This window comes from Mustela nigripes, chromosome 16 (genome assembly GCF_022355385.1).
Source record: "Mustela nigripes isolate SB6536 chromosome 16, MUSNIG.SB6536, whole genome shotgun sequence".
Lineage (NCBI taxonomy): Eukaryota > Metazoa > Chordata > Mammalia > Carnivora > Mustelidae > Mustela > Mustela nigripes.
In genome coordinates, this window is record NC_081572.1 from 7,285,335 (window position 1) to 7,308,682 (window position 23,348).

Here is a 23,348-nt window from a genome sequence, read left to right on the forward strand (position 1 = left end):
ATCGAGTCCGTTGGCGCCTGAAGAGTGTGGCTGGGGAACAGAAACCCGTCCCTGCCTGAGAGCCGAACCCTGACCTCCGTGCCTCGTGCAAATTCCAGCAGCTTCCTTCAGAGTTGAGTGAGTCTGGGGTGCAGGAGGCCAGAAGGCCCTCTGAGTGCCAGGAACAGCTCTGTGCCCTTGGCAAGTGAGGTACGGGGCCATTCCAGAACCATCTATCGAGGGGGTGGTCATGCTGCAGAAGGCGGGAAGTCCAGGGACCTTCCTCAGCCACCTGCTGAGGGCAGGGGGAGGGCGGGTCAAAGGCCGTGAGGGCTTCCAGTCCCTCTGCCACATTCGGAGCTCCAGCCCTGGCCCTGAGGGCCTCGATCCAGAGTGTTCTCCTTGCCCATAGTATGAGTCAAGGCAACGCCAGCTGCAGGGACAGACCCCCAAATCCCAGGGGCTTAGCTCGTTTGAAGTCCCAGCAGAGGCAAGGGAGGAGAGGGACGCTCCTCCACAGTCATTCGAGGGCCCAGCTGATAGGGGCTCAGCTGTCCTCAGCCCTGTTCCGACTGAGGGGAGCACCTAGGAGTCCCACAGGAGCCCTCAGGGTCCGAGCCTGAAGATGGCACATACAGCTTCTGCCGTATCCCCCCAGCCCAGCCCCACACCCCCACCCGGCTTCCCGGCTGCTGCGTGTCTCACTGGAAGGGGAGCCTGAAACAGGGATGACCTGGCCCCCGCTTTGCCCTCCCACCTGGAACCATCTCCACCATGGCCCAGGCCCCACTTGGGGCCTGAAGAACCGTTGTGTGGGTAGTACAGGGCGTTGTAGGACCCTTAGCAGCATCCCTGACCTGTACCCGCTAGTTCCTATCACAGCCCCACAGCTGTGATACCAGCACGTGTCTGGACATTGTCCAGTGTCCCCTGCAGGGTGAAGCCACCCCCGGTTGAGAACCACTGACCTAGAAGAATCCTTCGTAATGTAGACAACATAGAGCAAAAGCAGAGATGAGGGGGTGAGGTGGGTCTTCCTGGTCAAGGAGAGAAAGCCCTGGACATGGGAGCCCTCCCTGGAAGCCAGAGGAGGCTCAGGATAGGCAGGTGCCCGGGGAGTGTGACCTGGCTGCGCCCAGCTTCCAGAAACTTCCTTCAGCCACTCCTCCAGTGCCACAGTGTCAGGAGAGGGAGGGAAGCTCCCTTCAAGTGGTCCAGGGGCACTGCCGCTCATCACGTTAGTCCCCTCCCCAACCCTGGCCTGGCCCACAGCTACACTAAAGGACCAGGACCTCGGCAGGAGACTTCCAGGGAGGGAATGGTCCCTGTTCCTGTCCCAGCTTGTCACTTTTAAAATATTTTAGCCTGGTGTTATCTGAACTTCCTATCAGCTCATTAACTGGAGGGTGGTTTTCCTCCAGGGGGGAAAAATGGGTACTGTTAGGGTCCCCAAGAATTGGGGCGGGAGGGCTTTCCCCTCCCTACTTCCCAGAGCTCTGCTGGCATTATGAGACTCAGCCCAGGAACCTTCCAGAACCAGGAGAGAGGGGACACCAGCATGGCCCAGCTAGAGAGGCATTAGTGGGGATGTTTATTTGAAAGCCTGTTTAAAACTCTGTAACATTCACCTAATGGGAAAATTTGCAAAGAATTCAACTGGGTCTGTCCTTGTTAAACTAACATTAAGGATGTTTAACAGCTGTCTCGGGTACATCACATTAAAATCCGAGCTAGACTTGACAAACTAATGGTTTTGTTTGTCATGGAGAGAACCGGGGGCAGCGGGGCTGGGGGGGCGCAGGCAGAGGGGACGTGGGCGGTGCTCCTGGTGCTGTCTCCCCCATGTCAGATGGGGCTCCCAGCTTCCCGCCTGGACCGGCGCCTTTCCCTGCCTGCAGACCAGGTGCTGCGGGGCTGCATGGTGGGACCCCAGCAGAAGGAACCTGCACCCCACTGCCTAGCTGTCCTCTTTCCTCTTCAGCCCGCAACAGTTTCATTCTTGTTGATCGGCTTTGGGAAGAGAGCACCTGACGGCCCGAGAGGGAGCTGGGGGGGCCAGAGGAACCCCCGTCATGGGTGTTACAGGCCACTTGTGGCTTTGGGATCAATCCCAACAAATGTAGGATTAGGTTAAGATATCGATTCTGGAATGATTCTGCTCATCTCTAAATTCATGATCATCCGTCCTCATTCCTCCTCATTCGTTCCTTGTTCCTGTCCACTGAATGGATTTCTTTGGTGCTGGACCCTCCTGGTGCAGAGAGGGTCACACTCAGCATCGAAGCTGTGATGAAGGAAAGAACGGAAGGCCATGGGGGCTCGGACGCCCGGGACCAGGCGTGGGGTGGGGGCCGGGAAGCCTCCCGGGGATGGTCTCGGACCTCTGTGCCCGTGCTGGGTTTGGGTCCGACCCCGGCACCCACGGCATGTTGGGATCCTCTGCAAAGAGTCATGCTAGAGTTGAGGCCACGAGTGGTCCCGGGAGTGGGGCTGGAGGAGGGGCTCCAGGGGCCTCCGGCTTCTTATCCCCCACGCCCCATCCTCCAATGCTCAGAGCCCCCGGGCCCCCATGTGACAGATCCCTTTCCTCTGCACAGAGCCATCACCCTGGAGAACACCCTCGTCATCCTGTCGACGGTGGCTCCCGACGCAGGCCGCTACTACGTGCAGGCTGTTAATGACAAGAACGGAGATAACAAGACCAGCCAGCCCATCACTCTTGCCGTGGAGAGTAAGTAAGCGGCCAGGCCCGGGACGGATGGAGGAGCGCGTCATTAAATCTTGGGAACGGGGCTCCAGGGGGTCGTTGGAAAGATGGAATGGTGGCGGAGTGCGAAGGCTAGAGTAGGGCAGCGGAGGGGCCCCGAGGAATTGGAGGCGGAGCCCCAGCACTGGGAGCACGGGGAGGACATGAGATGCAGGGGAGAGTGTGCGTGTGTGGCTTACAGCTGCTTCTGGGGCTCAGGTGCTGATGGGGAGCCCGTGCAGGAGATGGGGAGCTCGTTCGGAGAGAACCACTCTCACAGCTTCTGCTCCGCTGGTCCATACAAAGCACTCCTCAGAGCCAGGCCATCTCCACTCACGGGAACAGGCCCTCTGCCCAGGCTCCTGCCTGAAAATGTCTCTCTGCCCATCTAGAAACCACCCAGCGCCCTGGAAGAGATTCAGCTCTCCCCAGTAGCAGAGGCAAAGGGGTGGTTCCTTGGGTCTCCTTTGGCAGACAGAGATTTGTCCAGCGGAGATTGAAGGCAGGGGTCTGGTCCCCAATGGAAATGCTGGGGCGCCCCCCCTGGCCTGATCCTCACCAACCAGCCTGGACCCCTCCTCCCTCTGCACTCTGTCCTTGGGAGAGAGAAGGCGGGTGGCGTGGCGTGGCTCCAGCAGCCGGGCCAGGCCTGGAAGCTCCGAGTACGTAGGACCAGAGCTTGCCACAGCAGCCGAACAACCCCACAAGCTGGGGGATCCAGATGTTCACGTCCGTCCACATCTGTACCACTCCTGCTCCCAAAGCAAGTCTCATTTATCATCCATGGTCTCGTGGGGACAGAGCCACCGGCAGCAGGAGGCGGGTGTGGGTCTGCATGGGGCCTTCCTGTGTCCTGACCCTGATCCTGCCTCTGTCTGCCAGTGTCTGGAAGGCCCAGAACATTCCAGAGCCCTACCATGTCCATTCCTGGGTCTTCTGTGCACCAGCAGAACCCCTTCCCATATTCCTGGAATTCCTCTTTCTCCGGCCTCAGCTTCCAGTCGGCCTAAAAGGACACCTGAATGCACAGAGCGGGGTTCCTCCCCCCATCGGGGTCACATGTATACCTTCTGATATTGATCTGGGCTAGGGTCTTGGTCTGGTCCCCGTAGCCTGGGGCCTAGCCATCATGTGATCAGAATACCTAGAGTAGTAGAATTCAGTCACTGGGGAAGAGGCAGTGTTCACAGTCTGAGTCAAGCCAGGTGTCTTCCTGGATGACTCAGTTTACCCTGGGACCAGAGGCTGGAGTCCCCCACTCTGTGCTTCTCCCCAACACCCAGCCTCCTCCTCTCAGTCCTTAAGCCCGTGGCCCTGCGGGCGGACTCGGGATGTCCTTCACTCCTTGCTCCATCGCCGCTCCCACCCCAGCCCTGCATCTGGCCCGAGGGACCCTTCCGGACCCCCGTATCTGCCCAAGCCTCCCCCGGCTGTCTGTTTCCCCCACCGCAGCACCCTCGCCTTCTGCTCTCACGTGGCGATTTGTACTGGATTAAGAGCAGCATCAGCTGATTTTCAGCTAATTTCTCCTCCCACGAGTGATTGCACTTCAAAACCCTGTTCATGTCACCGACACAAATCCCGCAGCCTGCCTGCCAGCCAATTTACCAGGAGCGACTGCCACTTCACCCACCACCAGCCGCCCTCGCTGATCTCGGGGAGCCCGGCCCCTCCCTCTGCTCCCCCTCCTCACCCCTTCAGCCCTCCTCTGCCCCGGGGACACTTTCTTAGAGGCCCTGGGGTGGGCAGGTGGAGGGATGCCCCTGCTCTTCAGAAATGGAGAAGTTAAGAACAAGGCCAGCGCCCCCCACCCCGGGAGCTGGGAGCAGATCCCTGCCCAGAGGTCACCCTGGTGACCTCGCACAGACTGTCAACCCTGGACCGTGGCCCCACACGCAGGAATCAGAGCTGCGCTGTCCGATGGAAACACAATGGGAGCCACAGGAGTAATTTACAATTTGCCAGTCGCCTCATTTTTTAAAAAGGAAAAAGCAACGGGAAATTAATTTTATTAATGTGTTTTATTTGCCCCAACATATCCAAAACATTACCATTTTCACATACAATCGACAGAAAATATTAACGAGGTCCTTGACGCTGGGCTTCTCTTTCCTACTGAGTCCCTGAAATCTCTGTGCGTTTCATGCTCTGAGCACATCTTTGGGCTGCTGAGTTCTCCTCTGAAATACGTGATCTGCATTGAAACGTCATCAGATTTACAGCTGGAAAGGTGGTGGTGGATACCCGAGTTGTTCTACACATACTTAAAAGTGTTCTAATAGCTGATTTGGGGATCTGTTTTTAATTAAATGTAAATTAGATCAAATTAAATCCCGTTCAGGGGCGCCTGGATGGCTCAGTGGGTTAAGCCGCTGCCTTCAGCTCAGGTCATGATCTCAGAGTCCTGGGATCGAGTCCCGCATCGGGCTCTCTGCTCAGCAGAGAGCCTGCTTCCCTCCCTCTCTGCCTGCCTCTCCATCTACTTATGATTTCTCTCTGTCAAATAAATAAATAAAATATTTTAAAAAAAAATTAAAAAAAAAAATTAAATCCCGTTCAATCAAAGGGGCGCCAGTCACATTTCAAGAGCTCCCAGCCACCTGTGGTTCGCGGCCCCCATGTCGATGTCTGCCTAGGAGAGTAGCTTAGCTCCCTGCCCACACCCCCCGCGCGCACACACACACGCACTTGACCTGTGGCCCAGGTGAGTCACGTGGTCCTTGAACTTCTGTTTCCTGGTATCTCTGGCAAAGTGTACTTGGGACGATTCGAGGAGGTGACCTGGGAAGAATGCAGCACAGTGGTGTCTCTCCTGGTGCCCATTATCAGAATCGTCCTGGGGCAGCAGGATCCAACTTTGCCTGTGTGGAGAGCCCTGGTGCATCCGAAGAGCTAGCGGGCAAGGAGCTGCTAGCTGTGTGGGGGGTGTGTTCAGCAAGGTGTGTTCTGCTTGAGGTCAAGTCCGTGCCGCCCAGGGCCGTCTTGACATCCCCGGTCCACCTCGAGCTGTCCATCTCTGCCTTCACACCACTCCAGATTGGGGAGCTGATGAGGCCAGGGGGAGCCAGGGAACCGGGTGTAGGGGTGGGAGCGACAAGGGCCGTTGGCTTCTTTACTTCTGGGGACCAGAGAAAGGGAGCGCCGCGTGAAGCACAGTGCAGGTGGGGGGTCCTGGAGGCTCGGGGAGGGAGGTCCACAGAGCTACATGTCCAGAGCGGTCGAAGAGAATCAGGGTCGAGAAAAGGGGACTTCAACTAGGAGGTGACGGGTGACAGGGGAAGGAGAATGCATGCGTGGAGCTCGGGGAGAGGGACTCCGCGCCCAGTACTGCGCATTCCCCCCGGGCAGCTTGGCCGCCCCCACCGGGGCCCTTCTTCCCAGAAGCCATCCTGCCAGCTCTGATCCGATAAATGTCTAAGCACTGATCTGAGATCCAGACCATGCGTTCCATGAGGACAGACCCCTGCCCATCTCCCTTAGTGGGGGATCCCTGGTGCCCAGCACAGTGTGGCACGAACAGAGCCCTCCCCCAGCAAAGATCTGTTGAGCGAGGGGCTGAACTCACAGAACCCTGCGATATAGTCATTTTTATTCCCATATTGCCTTGGAGAAAAATCAAGACCCCTCTGAGGCTCCCCGCACCCCCCTCCCTGGCCCCCACCCCTGATGGCTGGGGTGGAACAAAGTTTTGAACCAGGTCCTCCTGACCCTCGCAGCTCTCCTCTGCTGGGTCCAGGGGTCTCCAGCTGTGGCTGGTCCCTCCCCTGCCAAGACTGAGGCATGACGCCCAGGGTCCCCGGTGGATGTCTGTCTCCCCTCCACCTGGCGAGCCACCCTGAGGCCCTGGGCTGCCCCTCTTACCTTTAAACTCCGAGGGCTCTGCTTACCTGGCTCCGCAGTGGGACGCGTCACTTGGGCTCTAACTGTCTGTCTCCTCCTCCTGCCCCATTAATCTGGGCCGCGGTACCTGCGAGCCCCAGCATGTAATAAACAACTTAGAGCACACTTTTATGGATTTAGCTATATCAGCAGCTTTCAATCCGATCACTCTTTATGGCACCTACATGAGGCTTTTATATTGTTGCAATTATTTTGCTTTATATGCTTCCTTTCTTCCCTCTTCATTTTACCTTATTTTTTACATTTTATTCCCTTTTCTAGCAAAGTCTGGAGTCCAGGCAGGAAAACCTGCCCGAGGCAGACCAGGGTGGCCCAGGGTGGCAGTGGGGCCGTGATACACTCTCCCCATAAAGGACGCCCTGGCACTGTCCCCGATCCCCGCCCACCCAGGGCTGTGAGGGTCATTACAGTCGGCTGCCTCTGGAACCTCCCGGGAAGAAGGCAACTGGGTGGGTTTTCGGGAGAGAAAAAGCCCTGCGTGGTGGTTCTTCCAGGAGCCCTGGAGCAGGTTCATGGAGGATGTGGGAGTTTCTGCCCATATTGGGCCTGTGCTGACCCATCAAGAGCCGGGCCACTTCTTAAAGAACTCAAGGCAAAAAGCAAAGCTATTCCCTCTGGTAGAAGAGTTCAGGGTACGGCCTTGTGGCGTGTTTAGAAAGCCCACTCGCGGTACATTCTCTTGCATTTCAATCACCGACCCCGAGGTGGCGCAGGGATAGCTCTGGGTCCATTCCCGTCTTCGTTGAACAAATATGCGTGCGCCCCTACTGTGTGCCGGGCATGTCTCTGCTGCTGGAGGAGGCCTGAGCAAGGCTGTCTTCGCTCGTCACAGGTTACCCAGCCGGGGCTTCAGACCAGGAAGTGACCTCTCACAGTTTGGGAAATCCAAGGTCAAGGGACCAGCATGGTTGGGTTGCGCTGAGGCCCCCCCTCCTGGCTTGCAGACAGCCGCCTTCTCGCTGTGTCCTCGAGTGGCAGAGACAGAGCTCTGGGGTCTCTTTCTCTTCTGATCAGGGCAGCCCCCCTGTTGGATTAAGGCCCCACCCTTATGACCTCCTTCAAGCCAATGACTGATGAAAGACCCCATCTCCAAATACAGTCACATGGGGGGGGGGCGTGGTTAGGGCTTCAACATACGAATTTGGAGGAGATCTAATTCTGCCCAAAAGCAAGGCTCTGTGAGGTTCCTGCCCCAGAGAACATATTAGCTTCCTTGGGCTGCTGTCACAAAGTCCTACACACTGCGGGGCTTATAACAACAGAAATGGTCTTTCGGACAGTTTTAGAGGTCGGACGTCTGACGTTGAGATATCGGCGGGCCTGCGCGCTCCCTGAAGGCTTTGGGGGAGAGTCTGTTTTCGCCTCCCAGCTTCTAGCAGTGGCTGCCAGTCCTTTCATTCCTTGCCTTGGGGATGCTTCACTCCAGGTCTCTGCCTCTGTGTGCACCCGGCCTTCTCCCCTGGGTATCCATGTGTCTGGGTCTCCATTCCACTCCTCTCGTGAGGACACGTGCTATCGGCCTCAGGGCCCACCCAGATCCAGAAGGACCTCCTCTTGGCTTGATCACACCTGCAAGACTCTGTTTCCCGAGGTCGCATCCACAGCTGCCGTGGGCGTGAATTTGGGGGGTTACTGTTCAACCCAGTATAGAGAGTGTGCATTCAGGTGGAAAAGGGGGCCGGAGAAGAAGTAATGTCACAAGAGAAATATGGATGGAGGGAAGGATTTTGAAGGCACAGACAGGAGAAGGGGCTCAGGGGGAGGGTATGCTGTGTGACAGGAAGGTGGGGAGGGCCCCGGAGGTCTCCAGTGGGCATTCGCTGGATACCATGGGAGCCCATGACCAGAGGGAGGAGGAGAGGTGACAGGGACCCTGGGGTCCTGCTGCTTGGGTGGCTCCCCTGTGGTCTCGTGGTCACCTGCCCCACTCCACGAGGACCAAGATCTCCCGAGCAGAGATGGGGTTTCCGCCCTCTGTCTCCAGCTAACTCCTGATCTCTCCCCAGATGTCGGGGGGCCTGCGGACCCCATTGCCCCAACCATCATCATTCCCCCCAAGAACACTAGCGTGGTGGCTGGGACCTCGGAGGTGACCCTGGAGTGTGTGGCCAACGCCAGGTGGGTAGTATGTCCCCCTCTCCCTGCTCCCCTGCACCCTGAACTCCAGCCAACGCTCCTGACCTGGGGGCTCCAGAGGGACCAGCCTGAGTTCAGGGAGGTCTGCACGTGTCACGCGGGGACCCAGGAAAGGAGATGGGGCATTGACCCTGGAGGATGAGGTGACGCGTAGACCGGCTGGCTCGTTCTCTGTGGCCCTCAAGGAGAGACTGGGCCCCGGTGGACATTACAGGCCAGCAGACCTCAGTGCAGCCCCGAGGGCGAGCTGGGAGGTCAGGTGTAGTCCTGGCGCACAAGCAGCTAGGACAGGGACGCAGGGCTGGGCGATGACGCGTGTGGGGGCCTTGGCAGGAGGGCAGACCTGGGGTCGGCTGCAAATGGAGCTCCTTCCTGGCCACATATGACCCTCATGGCCCTCACGTGGGAAACTGAAGTGTCGTCACATGTGGGTGCCGCGCTGTGCTTCCCACACGACTTCTGTCCCTCCCACAGCTACCCTGAAGGCCAGAGAGGGCAAGCAACCTGCCCGAGGTCACCCAGCGGGCCAGCAGCGATAGAAAAGCCAGGCGATAGAAAAGGCCACCGCCCAAGGCCCAGGCCCATTGTCGTGCTCTGGGCCTCAGTCTCCTCGGCTGTAAAGTGGGAATGATTTGAGCACCCACCTCCCCGGCAAGGCGTGTAGGTGGAGTGCTGAGCCCGCCTCGTAAGCACTCAGGAGAGGTGGTCAGATCAGATGGGACAGGCAGGGAGTCAGACCAAGGCCCCCAGGGTCACCTCCTATTGAAGATTCGCAGACCGCGGTCCTGTAGCAGCGTTCCCCGCGAGGGTGGGAGAGGCCTTTGCGTGGAGCTTGCTAAGGGTGCAGAGAAGACCCACAGCCCAGAACCTGCCTAACGCCCCCCCAAGCCAGGAAGGCCCACACTTACTCCACCTCAAGACCCTTTTCCATGGGACCCCTCTGCACCCCCTGTGGAGCTAGCACAGACCCCTTGAGGGTCCGCCAGGTGCCAAACAAGAGCAGGCCACGGGGCGCCCAGGTGGCTCAGTCAGTTAAGCATCCCGTTAAACATCCAGCTCTTGGTTTCGGCTCAGGTAGTGATCTCAGGGTCGTGAGGTCAAGGCCGGCCTAGGGCTCCACACTCGCTGCAGAGTCTGCTGGAGAGTCTCTCTCTGCCCGGCCCCCCTTCCGTCCCCCCCTCGAGCTCACGCATGTGCTCTCACTCTTAATCCATCTTTTAAAAATATAAAAATAAAATAAATGGGAACAGGACAAACCCAATCTCGGGGGGGTCTTGAGAGGTCGGGGTTGGGGGTGCCCGACTCGCCCTCTGTCTAGGCAGGGGCAGGTATGTCCTGCTGCCTGCCTTTCCCTCTTCAAACCTTGGGTGTTTCTCTCACGCCCCACCTCTAACGCTGTGCTGCCCACTGGCCTCTGCTCCGACAGGGCTCTGCGCCAGGGGGCAGAAGAGCAAGAGGCACAGCCCAAGCGGCTCCTGTCCTCTGGAGCCCCGTGCACCAAGTTAGTGCCGGGCTGGGCTTCAGCTGCCTCCCTGCGTTGGAACACCCGGCCTCGGCACAGGGGTGCAGCTGTCCCATTCTGTAGACAAGGAAACCGAGGTCCAGAGGGCTGCCCCTTGAAGAGGCGGGCTGGGGCCCTGGCCTGGCCTCCCACCCACCCCCGCCCTGGCTGGGAACCTGCTTTCCTCTCGCCCTCCAGGCCCCTGATCAAGCTGCACATCATCTGGAAGAAAGACGGGGTTCCGCTGTCGAGCGGCATCAGCGACTACAACCGCCGGCTGACCATCCCCAGCCCCACGGGCAGCGACACCGGCTACTATGAGTGCGAGGTGGTCCTGCGCAGCAGCAGCGTGCCCGCCGTCGTCCGCGGGGCCTACTTGTCTGTGCTGGGTGAGATGGGGCGGGGCTGCTGGGGACCCCCCACCCACCCAGGGGTAGGGGCCATAGGGCTGTGTGGGGCCTTCTTAGGGGTGACCCGAGCAGTGGCTGTATCAAAAGGAGCATGCCTCTGAGCCCCTCCCCTGGTCCTTCCTCTGGCAGAACCACCTCAGTTTGTCAAGGAGCCGGAGAGACACATCACGGCAGAGATGGAGAAGGTGGTGGACATTCCCTGCCGGGCCAAAGGTAACACAGTGGCGGGGTCCTAGGGAAACAAGGACCCCCAACCCCCAACCCCAGACCTCCAGCCCTTCCTGTTTCCGTCACAAACTTTTCTAAATTCCACTTCCTTCTCCGGGCAGCGTCACTGAGCAGGGAGTCAGTCTGGTCGTGAACAGACACCCCAGGAAACAAACAGGCTAAATTACCACACTCTCAGGACTGGAAATCAACCCACGTTACCATAACTTGAGGGCTACAAATGAATCCAAATTACCATAATTTCAGGATAGGTGACAGACTGAAATTGCCCATAATTCGGGAGTTGTAGACAAAGCCAAATTACCGTAATGTCAGAACCGCTAGAACTTGGGGACATCTTGCCTGAGATGGGTCTCATGAGCTCCGCCTGGTTTCTGGGCCGTTTTGCTCCATTTCCTCCCCTACTCTCTCCTACTTTCAACACCCTTCATCCGAGGTCCTGAAGAATTTCCCCTTTCCCCACCCCCCCGCCCCCAGCTTCCGTCTTACTGGCCCAACTAAGCTACAGGACAGCCTGAAACTGGGGTGAAGTCTGGGGTGGTCAGATGGGAGGTGGAGAGCATGCACCACGGCCCGTGGTCTGGTGGTGAGCACAGAGACAGGACGTGGTTTAGGCAGGATGAGAGTCTCCGTGGAAGGCGTGGGTGAGGACTCCCCGTCTGAGACCGCACCAGGGGAAGGCAAAGCTCCATTCATTCACCCGACACACAGATTTTGGAGGCTTTACCCATGTGCCGGTACTGCTCTCGGGCTGAGGAGATGCAGACAGGACCAAATAGCCAAATCCTTGCTGTTATGAAACTTACACTCTTAAGAGGAAGGTAGACGAACTGACAAGTAAAGATAACTTACTTCATTTCACTGAAAATGCCATGGGTGGTGAGGTGCCCCATGATTTTATGTGCCACTAAGAAAGAAAAAAGACTGTCAATGAAATTATGACATGCTTTCGATAGTAAGACACATCCCAATCGCAGAGATGTTGCAACGTGGAAGAGTGTGCCCCCTGAAACAATGACATACAGCATCCTGAGATGTCAGCTTAGAGAGGGAATGGGGAGGAGAAGGGAGAAGCAACCAGGCTTAGGGGGCTTGGAGCGCTGGGGTGCTCTTTTGAATGGAGTGCGGGAGCTGCTCTGGGGAAGTCGCCTTTGAGCAGAGACCTGGGGAGAGAGAGCGGGGAGGTTGGGGGTACCTGCGGGACAACCATGCCAGGCCAAGGGTGTGTGACTTGGGCAAAGCTGAGAGATGGCAGCCCCTGTTCACTCCTCTGCAGACCAGGTAGGAGGGGGCTCTGCGGGCCGCGCGGGATCCCTAGCCCCCTCCACATGCTCCTTGACATGGGGGATTCTGCGGTCACTGGGTCTGGGAAACCAAGCCCTGGTTGGAGGTTTCTGGGACACACCACAAACTCTGCTAAATTAAATGGCCGTTAAAAAAAGTTAATTTGTCTAATCTAGCATTTCCAAGCTAAACTAATCCAGCTAAATGTTCTTGGAACCTCTGCCATTAAAAAGAACTTGAGAAATGCCATGCCAAGAGCATTTTCCACCTCTTCCAAGACCATGAAGTAGCACCTCTGAGAAGATTCTAGAAACCAAGACACCCAGGGATTTCCCGCCCCCTTCCCCTCACCCTGGCCACCAATTTCGAGGCTCAGAGGCAGGCGGGAGGGAGCCAGGAGGGGGGCTGACCGTGCGCCCATGTCTCTCCCCCAGGCACACCACCGCCCTCCATCACTTGGTACAAGGACGCGGCCGTGGTGGAGGCGGAGAGGCTGAGCCGCTTCCGGCAGCGCAGCGACGGGGGACTGCAGATCAGCGGGCTGGTGCCCGACGACACGGGCATGTTCCAGTGCTTTGCCCGCAACGCAGCCGGCGAGGTGCAGACCTCCACCTACCTTGCCGTCACCAGTAAGTTGGTCCTGCCCCTGCCCCTGCCCCTGCATCCCTCCCACCCAGGACCCGGCTTTCCTCCAAGCCAGCAGCCTCTTGAAAAGAGACGCTGCATCAAGCAGGGAGAGGGTGCCCCGAAGACCGTCCCTCAGCAGCCTTTGAGAGAAGCAGCTGTGAAACCACAGTCCCCACTCTGGCATCTGGGCTGCCCCTGGCTTCCCGGCTCTGGCATCTCAGTGGTTCGCTGGCTTCCCAGGCAGGGCTGAAGCCGCCCCGTCCCAATGGAGAAGACTTGCTTACTTCTCCAGGGGGGGCCCAAGCTTGAATTCCAGCCCCCACTTCAGACCTTCTGCCCTCTCTGGCTCTCTCTGGGTGGTTACGAGAGCTCTCCTGCTCTCTTCGTGGGGTTTGGGTGAGTGTGATCTGCTCTGTGATCGGTCACACCGTAGACGGCCAAGCTCAGTGTGCATGCAGAGTGGCGCTGGGCTCTTTGTCTCAGCAGCCAAAGGACATGTGATCATGAGCCTCCTTGAGTCCGTCCTGGCTCATCACCCAGACCCACAGAGGTCCCCAAACAGGGCAGCCGCGGGGCAGAGAGCGAGAGGGCAGAAGGGCTGCTGTCTTGCTTCTTGCCTCTGATGGGAGCCAGTGAAGCTGGTGCTGGTCCCTCCCTGAGCTCTGCCCCATGCACATCTGACTGGACGGTTCCCTGAGGGCCAGGCTACGGAAGGCAGGCCCAATGCCAGAAGATTGCACTTAGCATTGAAGAACCATGGCTCAGCCAGGCCGCGGACTCTCCAGGGCCAAGCCTTGTGAAAAGTGGGTCATGTTCTTCTGTTGGCCATAACTACTTTTTCTTTTAAGAAACCGGAGCCTCCATGTCCAATTCGATGAAGGACGCATCCTGTTTTTCTTGGAATGAGGGTGGGAGCTGCCCTTGGGGGTCCTCAGTTCCCCCAAATGGAGGCCTAAGAATCCGGGCTGGGGCAGTAGTGTAGCCTGGGGCCGTCCACAGGGCAGGTGCTACAGGGAGCCCTCACGGGCCTTCTGGGCTTTTTCCCAGTGCCAGGGCCCCATCAGGACATCCACATCCTTGTCTGTGGGGGGACCCACAGCAGCCAGAGTGACAGGGGCAGGATGAGGACCTGTTCCTCTGGCTGTGGGGCCTCCTCCAGGGTGTAGCTAAGAGGCTTCTGTCTCCTTCTGCAGGCATCGCCCCCAACATCACCAGGGGCCCCTTGGACAGCACAGTGATCGATGGCATGTCAGTGGTGCTGGCTTGTGAGACTTCGGGGGCACCCCGGCCAGCCATCACTTGGCAGAAAGGTAGATGGGACTGATTTCCTTTGGACATTGTAGCCCTGTGACCCTCTAAGGCAGTCTTCAGAGCTCCATTCTGGAGCCAGCCAGGTTGGGTTCCCTTTGTCCAGTTGTGAAGGTTGTGCACTGCACAACCAGGAGGGCATCCATCTCTCACACCACAGGATGCACCCCGTGCCACGCTGCTGGGCTCAAGGGTCAGCTCTGCATCTTCTGACACTGGTGACCTGGGGTGAATTATTGTCTCACTCCAAGGCTTAGGGCCCCCATCTGTAAACTGAGGACCATAGTAGACATACCCCGGGCTGGCATGAGGGTGGAGCAAGGACAGCGGTGAAGCCCAGTGAACTACAGTGGCTTGATGATCCTATTGTGATGGTGACCGTGAGTGCCGGTGGGCGCTGTCCCTCCTGCAGGTGGCACAGAGGGTTCCGGACCCCTGCACCAGCCCAGCTGAAATGGCCCTGCTCCATGTGCCTCCTCCACCCCTGTTTCAAAAACTCACCTTCCAGGCTCTCCCCGTGTACACACACGCATGCACACACGCAGTCACTCCCTCCCACCTCCAAGTCTGCTACAACGAAGCTTCTCCCCAGGACTCACCTGCCCCCAACCCCCGAGTCCCCCCCCATGACCCTCCCCCACCACCACTCTATTTTTGCACCTCCTGATATACAAGATAAACTGCCTATCCCAGCCACTTAGTGCCTGGCGCCCCGCAGAGTCAGGGCTCTCAGCTTTGTCTGCTACCGTCTCCCCAGGGCCTGGGACAGGGTTGGGCACAGGGTCATTGCTCGGTAAGTGCTTGTGGAATGAGCGTGAGCACGGCCAGGCACTCGTATGGACACGAGCACCCTCTTCCCCCACACTTACTGCTTTGCGACTCTTGGCCGCGTGTGCAGATAGACAGACCCGTAGCCTTGCCTGTGGAGCTGTCCCTCTGCACAGACGGGGGGGCCTCAATTGGTTAAGCATCTACTTTCAGCTCAGGTCATAATCTCAGGGTCCTGGGATCGAATCCCATGTCCAGCTCTCTGCTCGAGGGCGGGGTGGGGGGCCTGCTTCTCCCTCTGTGCTCTTTCCTCTGCCACCTTTCTCAACTAAATAAACAAAATATATTTTTTTTACAAAATAGAATACGATAGATACAGTCACCCAAACTTGTACTCCCGGGCTCCTGCACGGGGCAGACCCCATACCCCTCCCCCAGGCACCAGGCCTCCCCAGGCCCCGCCGCGGAGGGAGGGCTGCCCCCGTCCCCATCCCCGTCCGCATCCACCTTGCCTCCCCTCCTGGCTGCTCCCACCCGTCATGTTCTTCCGCTCTCCTGAAGGTGACCCTCGAGAAGCATCCTGCGGCGGGATGCCCGTCACCACCTTGTCAGAGCTGTCTGCCCCCTCCCCCCAGCCCGATGCCAGCTGTCTCCGAGAGCTGTGCCTGGCTGCATCAGGAGACAGTCCCTGGCCTTCTCTGGTGAAGGGCAGACAGCCTGGTGGGTGGAGAGACACCAGGAGACCCGGGCTCTGTGACCTAGTGCCCTTGGGCCCGTCACCATGTCAGAGACCCACCTAGACCTCAGCCCCCATCCCGGCCTGACCCTCCCAGCATTTCTAAAGCCGGGGTCGGCCTGAGAGCACCTGCCCAGAGCCCCCAGGGAGCAGGAGCTGGGGGGTCTCGGAGAGCCAGGGGCTGTGTGTCACAGTCTGAGCGCGCTCTGAGCCCACCCCGTGTCGCCTTCAGGGGAGCGTATCCTGGCCAGCGGCTCGGTCCAGCTGCCACGTTTCACGCTGCTGGAGTCGGGCAGTCTGCTCGTCAGCCCCACGCACATCTCTGATGCTGGGACCTATACCTGCTTGGCCACCAACTCTCGGGGGGTCGACGAAGCCTCGGCTGACCTGGTTGTGTGGGGTGAGTGTGCAGACCGGGAACACCGGTGCGGACGTGGGTGTGTGGGTGCCCAGCACGGGCTCTCACCACCAGTGCCCCTCATCCCCACAGCTGCCTCCCCAGGCCCCTATCTGAGAAGGTCAGGGACAGATGAATCCAGAGGAGAGGGACCAGGAAGGCCAGGACTCTAGACAGTGCCACACGAAGGACCAGAGAGTCCCTCTTTTTGACTTTGTGGGCTAGACAGCCTCGGTCCCAGCCCCTCGGCTGACTTGTCTCTTTCATCAAAAGCCGCCGCCGCCGGCCATGGCCGTGTTCCATTGCAAGAATATTTACCCAGACAGGATACCAGCCAGACTTGACCGTGGACGCTCAGGTGCTGAGCCCAACTTTTGGGAAGCTTCTCACGCCCCTTGCACTGTTAGGTTGTACTGCCTGGGATCCCCACCCAAGATCCACACCGTGGGCCCCCCAGGGAGGCCGAGCCCCGGTGGGCTGGCTCGGGAGGCCGAAGACCGGGAATCAGACGATCCTGTTGTTACCCAGGCCGGACCACTCATGTGCTGATTGTCTCTGATTTCCATTCCTTCATCCTTCCCAAGGGTTTCTGGGGGAAGATTCAGTGAGATCCCACTCGGAATGTGGCTTCCAAGAATGCCATGGAGCCATGGAGCCGCGTTGTCCTCATTAGCATTCTGGGTGACCCACCATGGTAGAGCCGTCCACATGCTGGGTCTGCCTTCACCTGCCCGTGGCCTTCAGCCACACGGGCCCGGGTCCCCTGAAGATGCCTTCCCCACACACCTGCCTCTCACCTGTTCCTCTGCGTCTGCTCCCCTTCTCACCACCCTGCAGCCCGGACCCGCATCAGCAAGCCTCCCCAGGACCAGAGTGTCATCAAGGGAACCCAGGCCTCCATGGTGTGCGGAGTGACCCACGACCCCCGAGTGACCGTCAGGTACTCCCTCTGCTGTGGCCCCACGGAGGCGTTTAGAGGGGAGGGCGGCTTCAGGGATAGATGTCGACACCAAGGAGGTTAAGTGTGACTGTGGGGCCGTGCCGTGCCGTGGGGGGACCACCTGCAGAGCTAGGGCAGGGCTGAGCTAGCTTGAACTGAACTGGGCCGTGTTTGGGGGGGCGGGGGTGGGGATACCGAAGAATGGAGGAGAGGGGGGTGCAGGAGGGAGGGGCGCGAAGGAAGAGCCACTGTGGTTGGTGACACGTGGACACTCTGAGGTGTTCTTGCCGTGGCACGGGACCTCACTCTACCGCAATCTTTGACCCAGATCTTAGATCCTCTGCCCGCCCCCCCGAGTGGACACCAGCCGGGTCTGGGTAAACAGGCGTGGGAGCAGAGATAGGCCAGGGCAGGACACACATGTGAGAGGAAGGCGCCCCAAAATGCGGCCACCCTGGGAGCCGGGACCTTGGTGAGCTACTTGGCTTGAAGGGAACAGGTCCCCCAGGGAAGCCACTGGAGATAGAACAGCAGCAGCCAAGACGGGTTTAAAAGCCAGAATCCCTCCTGAGCTTGGGCTGCAGACACCTGGGCCAAGCCCAGGAAGGTCTTCGGGAACTAAGACCGGGAGAAAGTGGTCCCTTCTGGCCTCTCCCTTGAACTCCGGGATGCTGAGTAAAAAAAATTAACTGCTTTCTTAGGAACAAATATCCCCTCCATGTTGCTTCTGTGTCTTATGGTCTTATGGCCAATATCACTGCCAAAGCAACTGGCTGGAAGGGGCCGGCGGGTGCCACCTGGGAGGCTTGGCCCCCACCGCCCTGGAGGCAGCTGCATCCTGGGGCGCCATCTGGTGGCCATTTGGCATATAACAGTCTATACGACCACACTGAATGGACCCCCCCCCCGCCTCCCGCCCCGGAAGCCAAGGTTGGCATAAAGAACACTAGACTTTTATGCTAAACGAAGTAAGTCAATCAGAGAAAGACAATTATCATATGATCGCTCTCATATGAGGAACTTGAGAGGCAGGGCAGGGTGTTGGGGGAACTAGGGAGGGAAAAATGAAACAAGATGGGATTGGGAGGGAGACAAACCAAAGGAGACTGTTAATCTCAGGAAACAAACTGAGGGTTGCGGAAGGGGGGGCGTGGGGGGGGTTGGGGTGTCTGGGTGATGGACACTGGGGAGAGTATGTGCTATGGCGAATGCTGTGAACTGTATAAGATTGTACCCCCACAGACTTGTACCCCTGAAGCAAATAAAACATTCTATGTTAATTTAAAAAAAAAAGAATATTAGACTTAGACCCGCACCCATTCTTTGAGAATCCATTGTGTGCTCCCAGTTTGCAAGCCGGGGCCCTAACATAGATGTCATGAAAATACTGTCGATGCAAGAAACAAAATATGCTTGTAACTGGGATTAGTAAATTTTGAAAAAAAAAAATATATATATATATATACATATATGTATCTTAACTATGAAAATGTTCTCCAGGAGAACTCTGCACATCTCCCTACCACCAGAGAATATTGCTGTGTGTCTCGGGCCCCCACCTAAGTGGTAGCTGTAATTTTAGCCCCTATTAATTGAAAACCTTATAATAATAAAGGTTTTATTAATTTTTATATTTATTTATATAGTTTATAGTTATTTACATATTTTATATATAATTATATATAAATTCAACAACGCTTTAAATTGGTGTTTTATTTATTAAAATAGCATCCAGCTGGCATTTGGAAAATAGTTGCATATTTTAGTCATTCTCTAGACAGTTCCTAATGAGCAAAGGGATTCGGGGACCCCTTGAAGTACAGCTACAGTCCACCTCTCAAGGACCCTTAGGGACCCACAGATGGGAAAACCATATTCCAGTTCACTGGGGACTCCTGGCCTTAGAATGGAACTCCCAATCTAGGGCAATCGTTCCTCGATGGGGAGAGAACACAGAATTGGTCCTGCAGGCCCCAAAATTGTCAGTCTGTGGCCAAACCCACCCCCCTATCTCCCACCCCTTCCTTGGACTTGAAAACCCTCTTGGAGATTTAGGGAACACACGGGAGTTCCCTGACCAGACAAGCTAGAAAGGACCCAACAAGCAACCCAGTCAAATTACAGTGATGGCCACTTAATTCTGTGTTCTGTGCCCTCCTCAAGATCAAGCCAGAGTCAAGGGGTCACAGCCCAAGCAGGTGCAGGTTGCCTGCCCAGACAGCTTCCAGAACAACCTTAGGAGAAACTCTTCTGTTAGGTATCTGAGCCGAGATTGAAACCCAGTCTGAGCAATCCACTTGTGGCCACTGATAATACTAATCAATATTTCCATTGGCTTTTTTTTTATTATACAGCTAATAGATACCCTTTATAGGAGGGAAATATAAAAAATACAGATAGACCACCAAAAATGGGGAGGGAGGGAAAAAGAAAAGAAGTAGGTTTATCTGTTTCTCTCAATAATTTTAATAATATTAATATAGTAATATAATAATAATATAATGGTAATAGTATTAGAGTGTCATTTATACAAAACCTAGAGATACACTTTGTCTGCTTTTTCCCCTAAGAACCCATTGTGAATCTCTTCCCTTGTCCATAAATATTCTTGTATAGACTTCATTATATGATTATCCACTCGTCCTTTGTGTGGATGTAACATAATTTTTGTTACCAGTTCCCCAATGCTGAATATTTGGCTGGTTTCTCAGTTTTTTGCTAATATTAAGAAACATCACAGGGCTTGGCTCTGTTGGGCATCTGACTCAATCTCAACTCAGGTCTTGATCTCAGAGTCATGGGTTCGAGCCCCATGTTGGGCTCCATGCTGGGTGTGGAGCCTACTTTAAAAGAAAGAAAGAAACATTATGATGAATGTCCTTGTAACTAAATATTTTTGCCCTTCTTTGATTTCCTGAGGACTATCTAATATTATTTAAAGCTGAAAGTCCTGAAATTGCTCATCAAAATTGTTTAATAGCCAGCTATATAATTACAGATGATTTTGGAAATTTTCTACCCTGAATTAAATGGACTCATGAGTTGTTGTTTTGTTTTGTTTTTTTAACTTTCTACTGTGGAAAATTTCAAATATAGCCCAGAGTAGAGACACCCAGATCATCAGACCTTACGTGTCCCGCTTCTTTTTTTTTATTTATTTAAACTCAATTAATTAACATAGAGATGTTAATTAATTAACATCACATGCCCTCCTTAATGTCCATCACCCAGTTACCCCATTCCTCCCACACCCCTTCCCTCCAGCAACCCCCAGTTTGGTTCCTATGATTAAGAGTCTCTTATGGTTTGTCTCCCTCTGATGTTGTCTTGTTCTATTTTTCCTTCCCTTCCCCTATGATTCTGTGTTTGGTTTCTTAAGTTCTATATATGAGTGAAATCATATGATAATTTTATTTCTTTGACCGACTTACTTAGCTTAGCATAATACTCTCTAGTTCCATGCACATTGTTCGTTGCAAATGGCAAGATTTCATTTTTGATGGCTGCATAGTATTCTGCTGTATATTTGGATCTTCCTTATCTATTCATCTGTCTATGGACATCTGGGTTCTTTCTACAGTTTGGCAGTTGTGGACATTGCTGCTACAAATACTGGGGTGCAGGTGTCCCTACATTTGTATTCTTTGGTTACATACCCATCTCTCAGCCTCAGTGATTATCGGCACTTGGCTCACCTGTCTCCTCCTATCCAGCCACTTTTTTTTACTGCAGTATTTTAAAAGCAAATCTCAAGCGTGTCATTTCACCTTTAAATATGTCAATGTGCATCTCTTACTTAAAAGGAATGTTCTTGAAACATAACAACCATGTCCCTTTCACACAGAACACAATGAACCATCCCTTGATATCTGTAATACCATATTACAACGTCCCTGATTATCTGAGAGGTGTCTCTGGTTTTTTTAAGAGCATTTTTTTAAGATTTTATTTAGTCAGAGAGAGACAGAGTGCAAGCACAAGCAGGCAAAGGGCAGGGAGAGGCAGAGAGAGAAGCGGGCTCCCTGCTGAGCAAGGATTCCTAATGCAGGACTCCATCCTAGAACCCTGGGATCATGACCTGAGCTGAAGGCGGTGGCTTAACCGACTGAGCCACCCAGGCATCCCTGAGAGGTGTCCTTTTAAAAGTTAGTTGGTTTAACTCGGGGCTGAAACAAGGTCCACACGTGGCATTTCGTTGGTGTGTCTCCTTCATTCTATACAGTCCCCTCCCCTTCCTCTTAATGTTTGAGTTCATGACTGCTTTGTCTACCCACAGTTAATTAGTTGCAGAAACCAGGTTCTACAGGACAGTGGCCCAGCTAACTTTTTTTTATAAAGAGACAGAGAGTAAATATTTAGGCTTTGAGGACTAAATAGCTTTTGTCACAGCTCTCCAAGTCTTGTTTGTACAAACAAGGTGCAAACAAATGAACATGTCTCTGTTTCAATAAAACTTTATTTACACAAACAGGCAGGGGGCCTTAGTTTGCTGACCCCTGCTTTGGCCAGCTGTTCGTTTGTGATGCAGTGCACCTGTTCTTCTATCCCTTGTATTTCTAATTAGACTCGAGTAAATGGCTGATTAGATTCGGGCTTAGTTGTTTGGGCGCAAACACTCCACAGGTGGTGATACTCCCTTCCTAAGACACCATGTCCTGCGGCCAAGAACGTCTGTTTGCCGTAGTCTGTTTCTTAAGCAGATATTACTCTCCGCCCCCTAGATTTCCTTTTAAGTAAAATTCTACACGTGCCATCAGCGCTGTCAAGGATGATTCTTTTCTAGCTATGGAGATGAATTGAAGGTGATTACGTCTGACAATTTGTAAATGTATATAAAAAGCCTTAAAATTTAACTCCGCAATTTCACTGCTGAGAACTGATCCCGGAGGAAATGATTTAGAATGTATGGAAATCTGCGGCAAGGATGTTCCTCACAGCATTAACTATAATGTGAGAGAAGGAGGAGCCCTTCCCAGAAGGGCGGGAACAGTTGCAGAGCAGCTACGTGGGTCCTACCGAGCAGCCACGTGGGTCCTACCGAGCAGCCAGTACAAACCAAGGTCTGCAGGGGGTCACACTGGGAAGAGTCTGTGATACTTTGTTGCTACCCATTATTTACCAGCATGTGCTCTGAGAGTCAAAATCCATGACTAACTTCTATGGCTCCCTTACCACCGGAAGCCTTTTCTATGAACTTACACTATCCTTATAGGAACCCTAGAAGGTGGGTGGTATTATTTTTCCTCGTAGGACATATGAGGACACAAAGGCACAGGGAGGCTATAGACACACCCAGGATCACGAAGCTGGTAAGTGGCCAAGGCAGCATTTGACCAGGGAATCTGAATTCGGAACCCAACAGCACTGTGGTGCCAGGCCCCCTTGGGGCAGGAGAGAAGAATCTGAAACGGCGATGTTCCGCTGTTACTCATGGTTCCCCGTGATGGGAAAGCTTTTCAGTTTTCTTGCCCTGAATTTTTTTTTTTTTTTGTAATTGCAATGTGTAATTTGTCAATTATTTTTTTATTTGCAATTGCAATTTTCTGATTTTTTTTAACTTAAAAATATTATAGGCTCATTCTCCCCAGCAGTTTTAGATTCTCTGATACTGATAGCTGCCACACCTCGTGGCTCAAGCCACATAGTCCCCGGCTGAGCGAGTGACGGGTCGTGCGCAAAACCGCCCAGCCCCCCTCCTGGCTCCCTGCCCTGGCTCCCGGCGCCCTGGCCAACCTTGCCCGGGGAGGGCATCAGCGTGACGTGCTCCCCAGAACTGGCACCCCACGTTACACGGATGACAGTAATAGTTGTATTTCCTCCAGGATCATTCCAGGGGAGATATTTCTTATTGTCAGGCGCGGGCATGTGTGTAATTTCTCAAGTCCCCCTTTGTACTGACTGACCGAAGCTAAAGTGATTTTTTGGACACTAAAGTCAATTTGTCACGGTGATGCATTGATCTAATGATTCCCCTCATAAAACTAATTCCAAAATGTAGTCTGGGCGGAAACTTTCATTCTTCTTCAAGCTGTACTCTTTTAACCTCTTCGGAAGATTACCTTTTGCCGGCTCTTTCCTGCTGGCTGCTTGGCGGTGGCTTCTGGCCAAAAGCAACACGGCTCTGACCTAGACCTGAACAGGAGGTATAATGGCTTCGTGGGCTAAGCCTCCTGGACAGAGCACCCTGTGACAGGGACGGAGGGCTGCAGGCTGTGCGGGGGGGCCCCCCCGCACCATGCTCCCACCTGGGACCAGCCCCGGGGGGGCCTGTGTCTCCTGGGGAGTGCCCTGCTGCCTTTGGGGCTCTGCTCCAGACCAGCCCCAGGCTGAGCCCCAGCAGGGACCCCTACTTCCCGACCCCTCTTTTCTGACCACTGCTCCTTCCCCT

General features: G+C 55.1%; 1 protein-coding gene across 2 annotated transcripts in view; it reads left to right on the plus strand.

Annotated features, from left to right (window-relative positions):
- The window catches only part of SDK2 (sidekick cell adhesion molecule 2), a 248,952-nt gene that overhangs the window by 159,462 nt on the left and 66,142 nt on the right, over nucleotides 1-23,348 (plus strand). For both annotated transcript variants that reach the window (XM_059380651.1, XM_059380652.1), the window contains exons 5-12: nucleotides 2,577-2,710; nucleotides 8,632-8,743; nucleotides 10,461-10,651; nucleotides 10,802-10,885; nucleotides 12,619-12,813; nucleotides 14,005-14,121; nucleotides 15,856-16,023; nucleotides 16,858-16,960. In XM_059380651.1, the coding sequence (XP_059236634.1) occupies nucleotides 2,577-2,710; nucleotides 8,632-8,743; nucleotides 10,461-10,651; nucleotides 10,802-10,885; nucleotides 12,619-12,813; nucleotides 14,005-14,121; nucleotides 15,856-16,023; nucleotides 16,858-16,960 (1,104 nt within the window). The remainder of the gene's footprint in view (nucleotides 1-2,576; nucleotides 2,711-8,631; nucleotides 8,744-10,460; nucleotides 10,652-10,801; nucleotides 10,886-12,618; nucleotides 12,814-14,004; nucleotides 14,122-15,855; nucleotides 16,024-16,857; nucleotides 16,961-23,348) is intronic.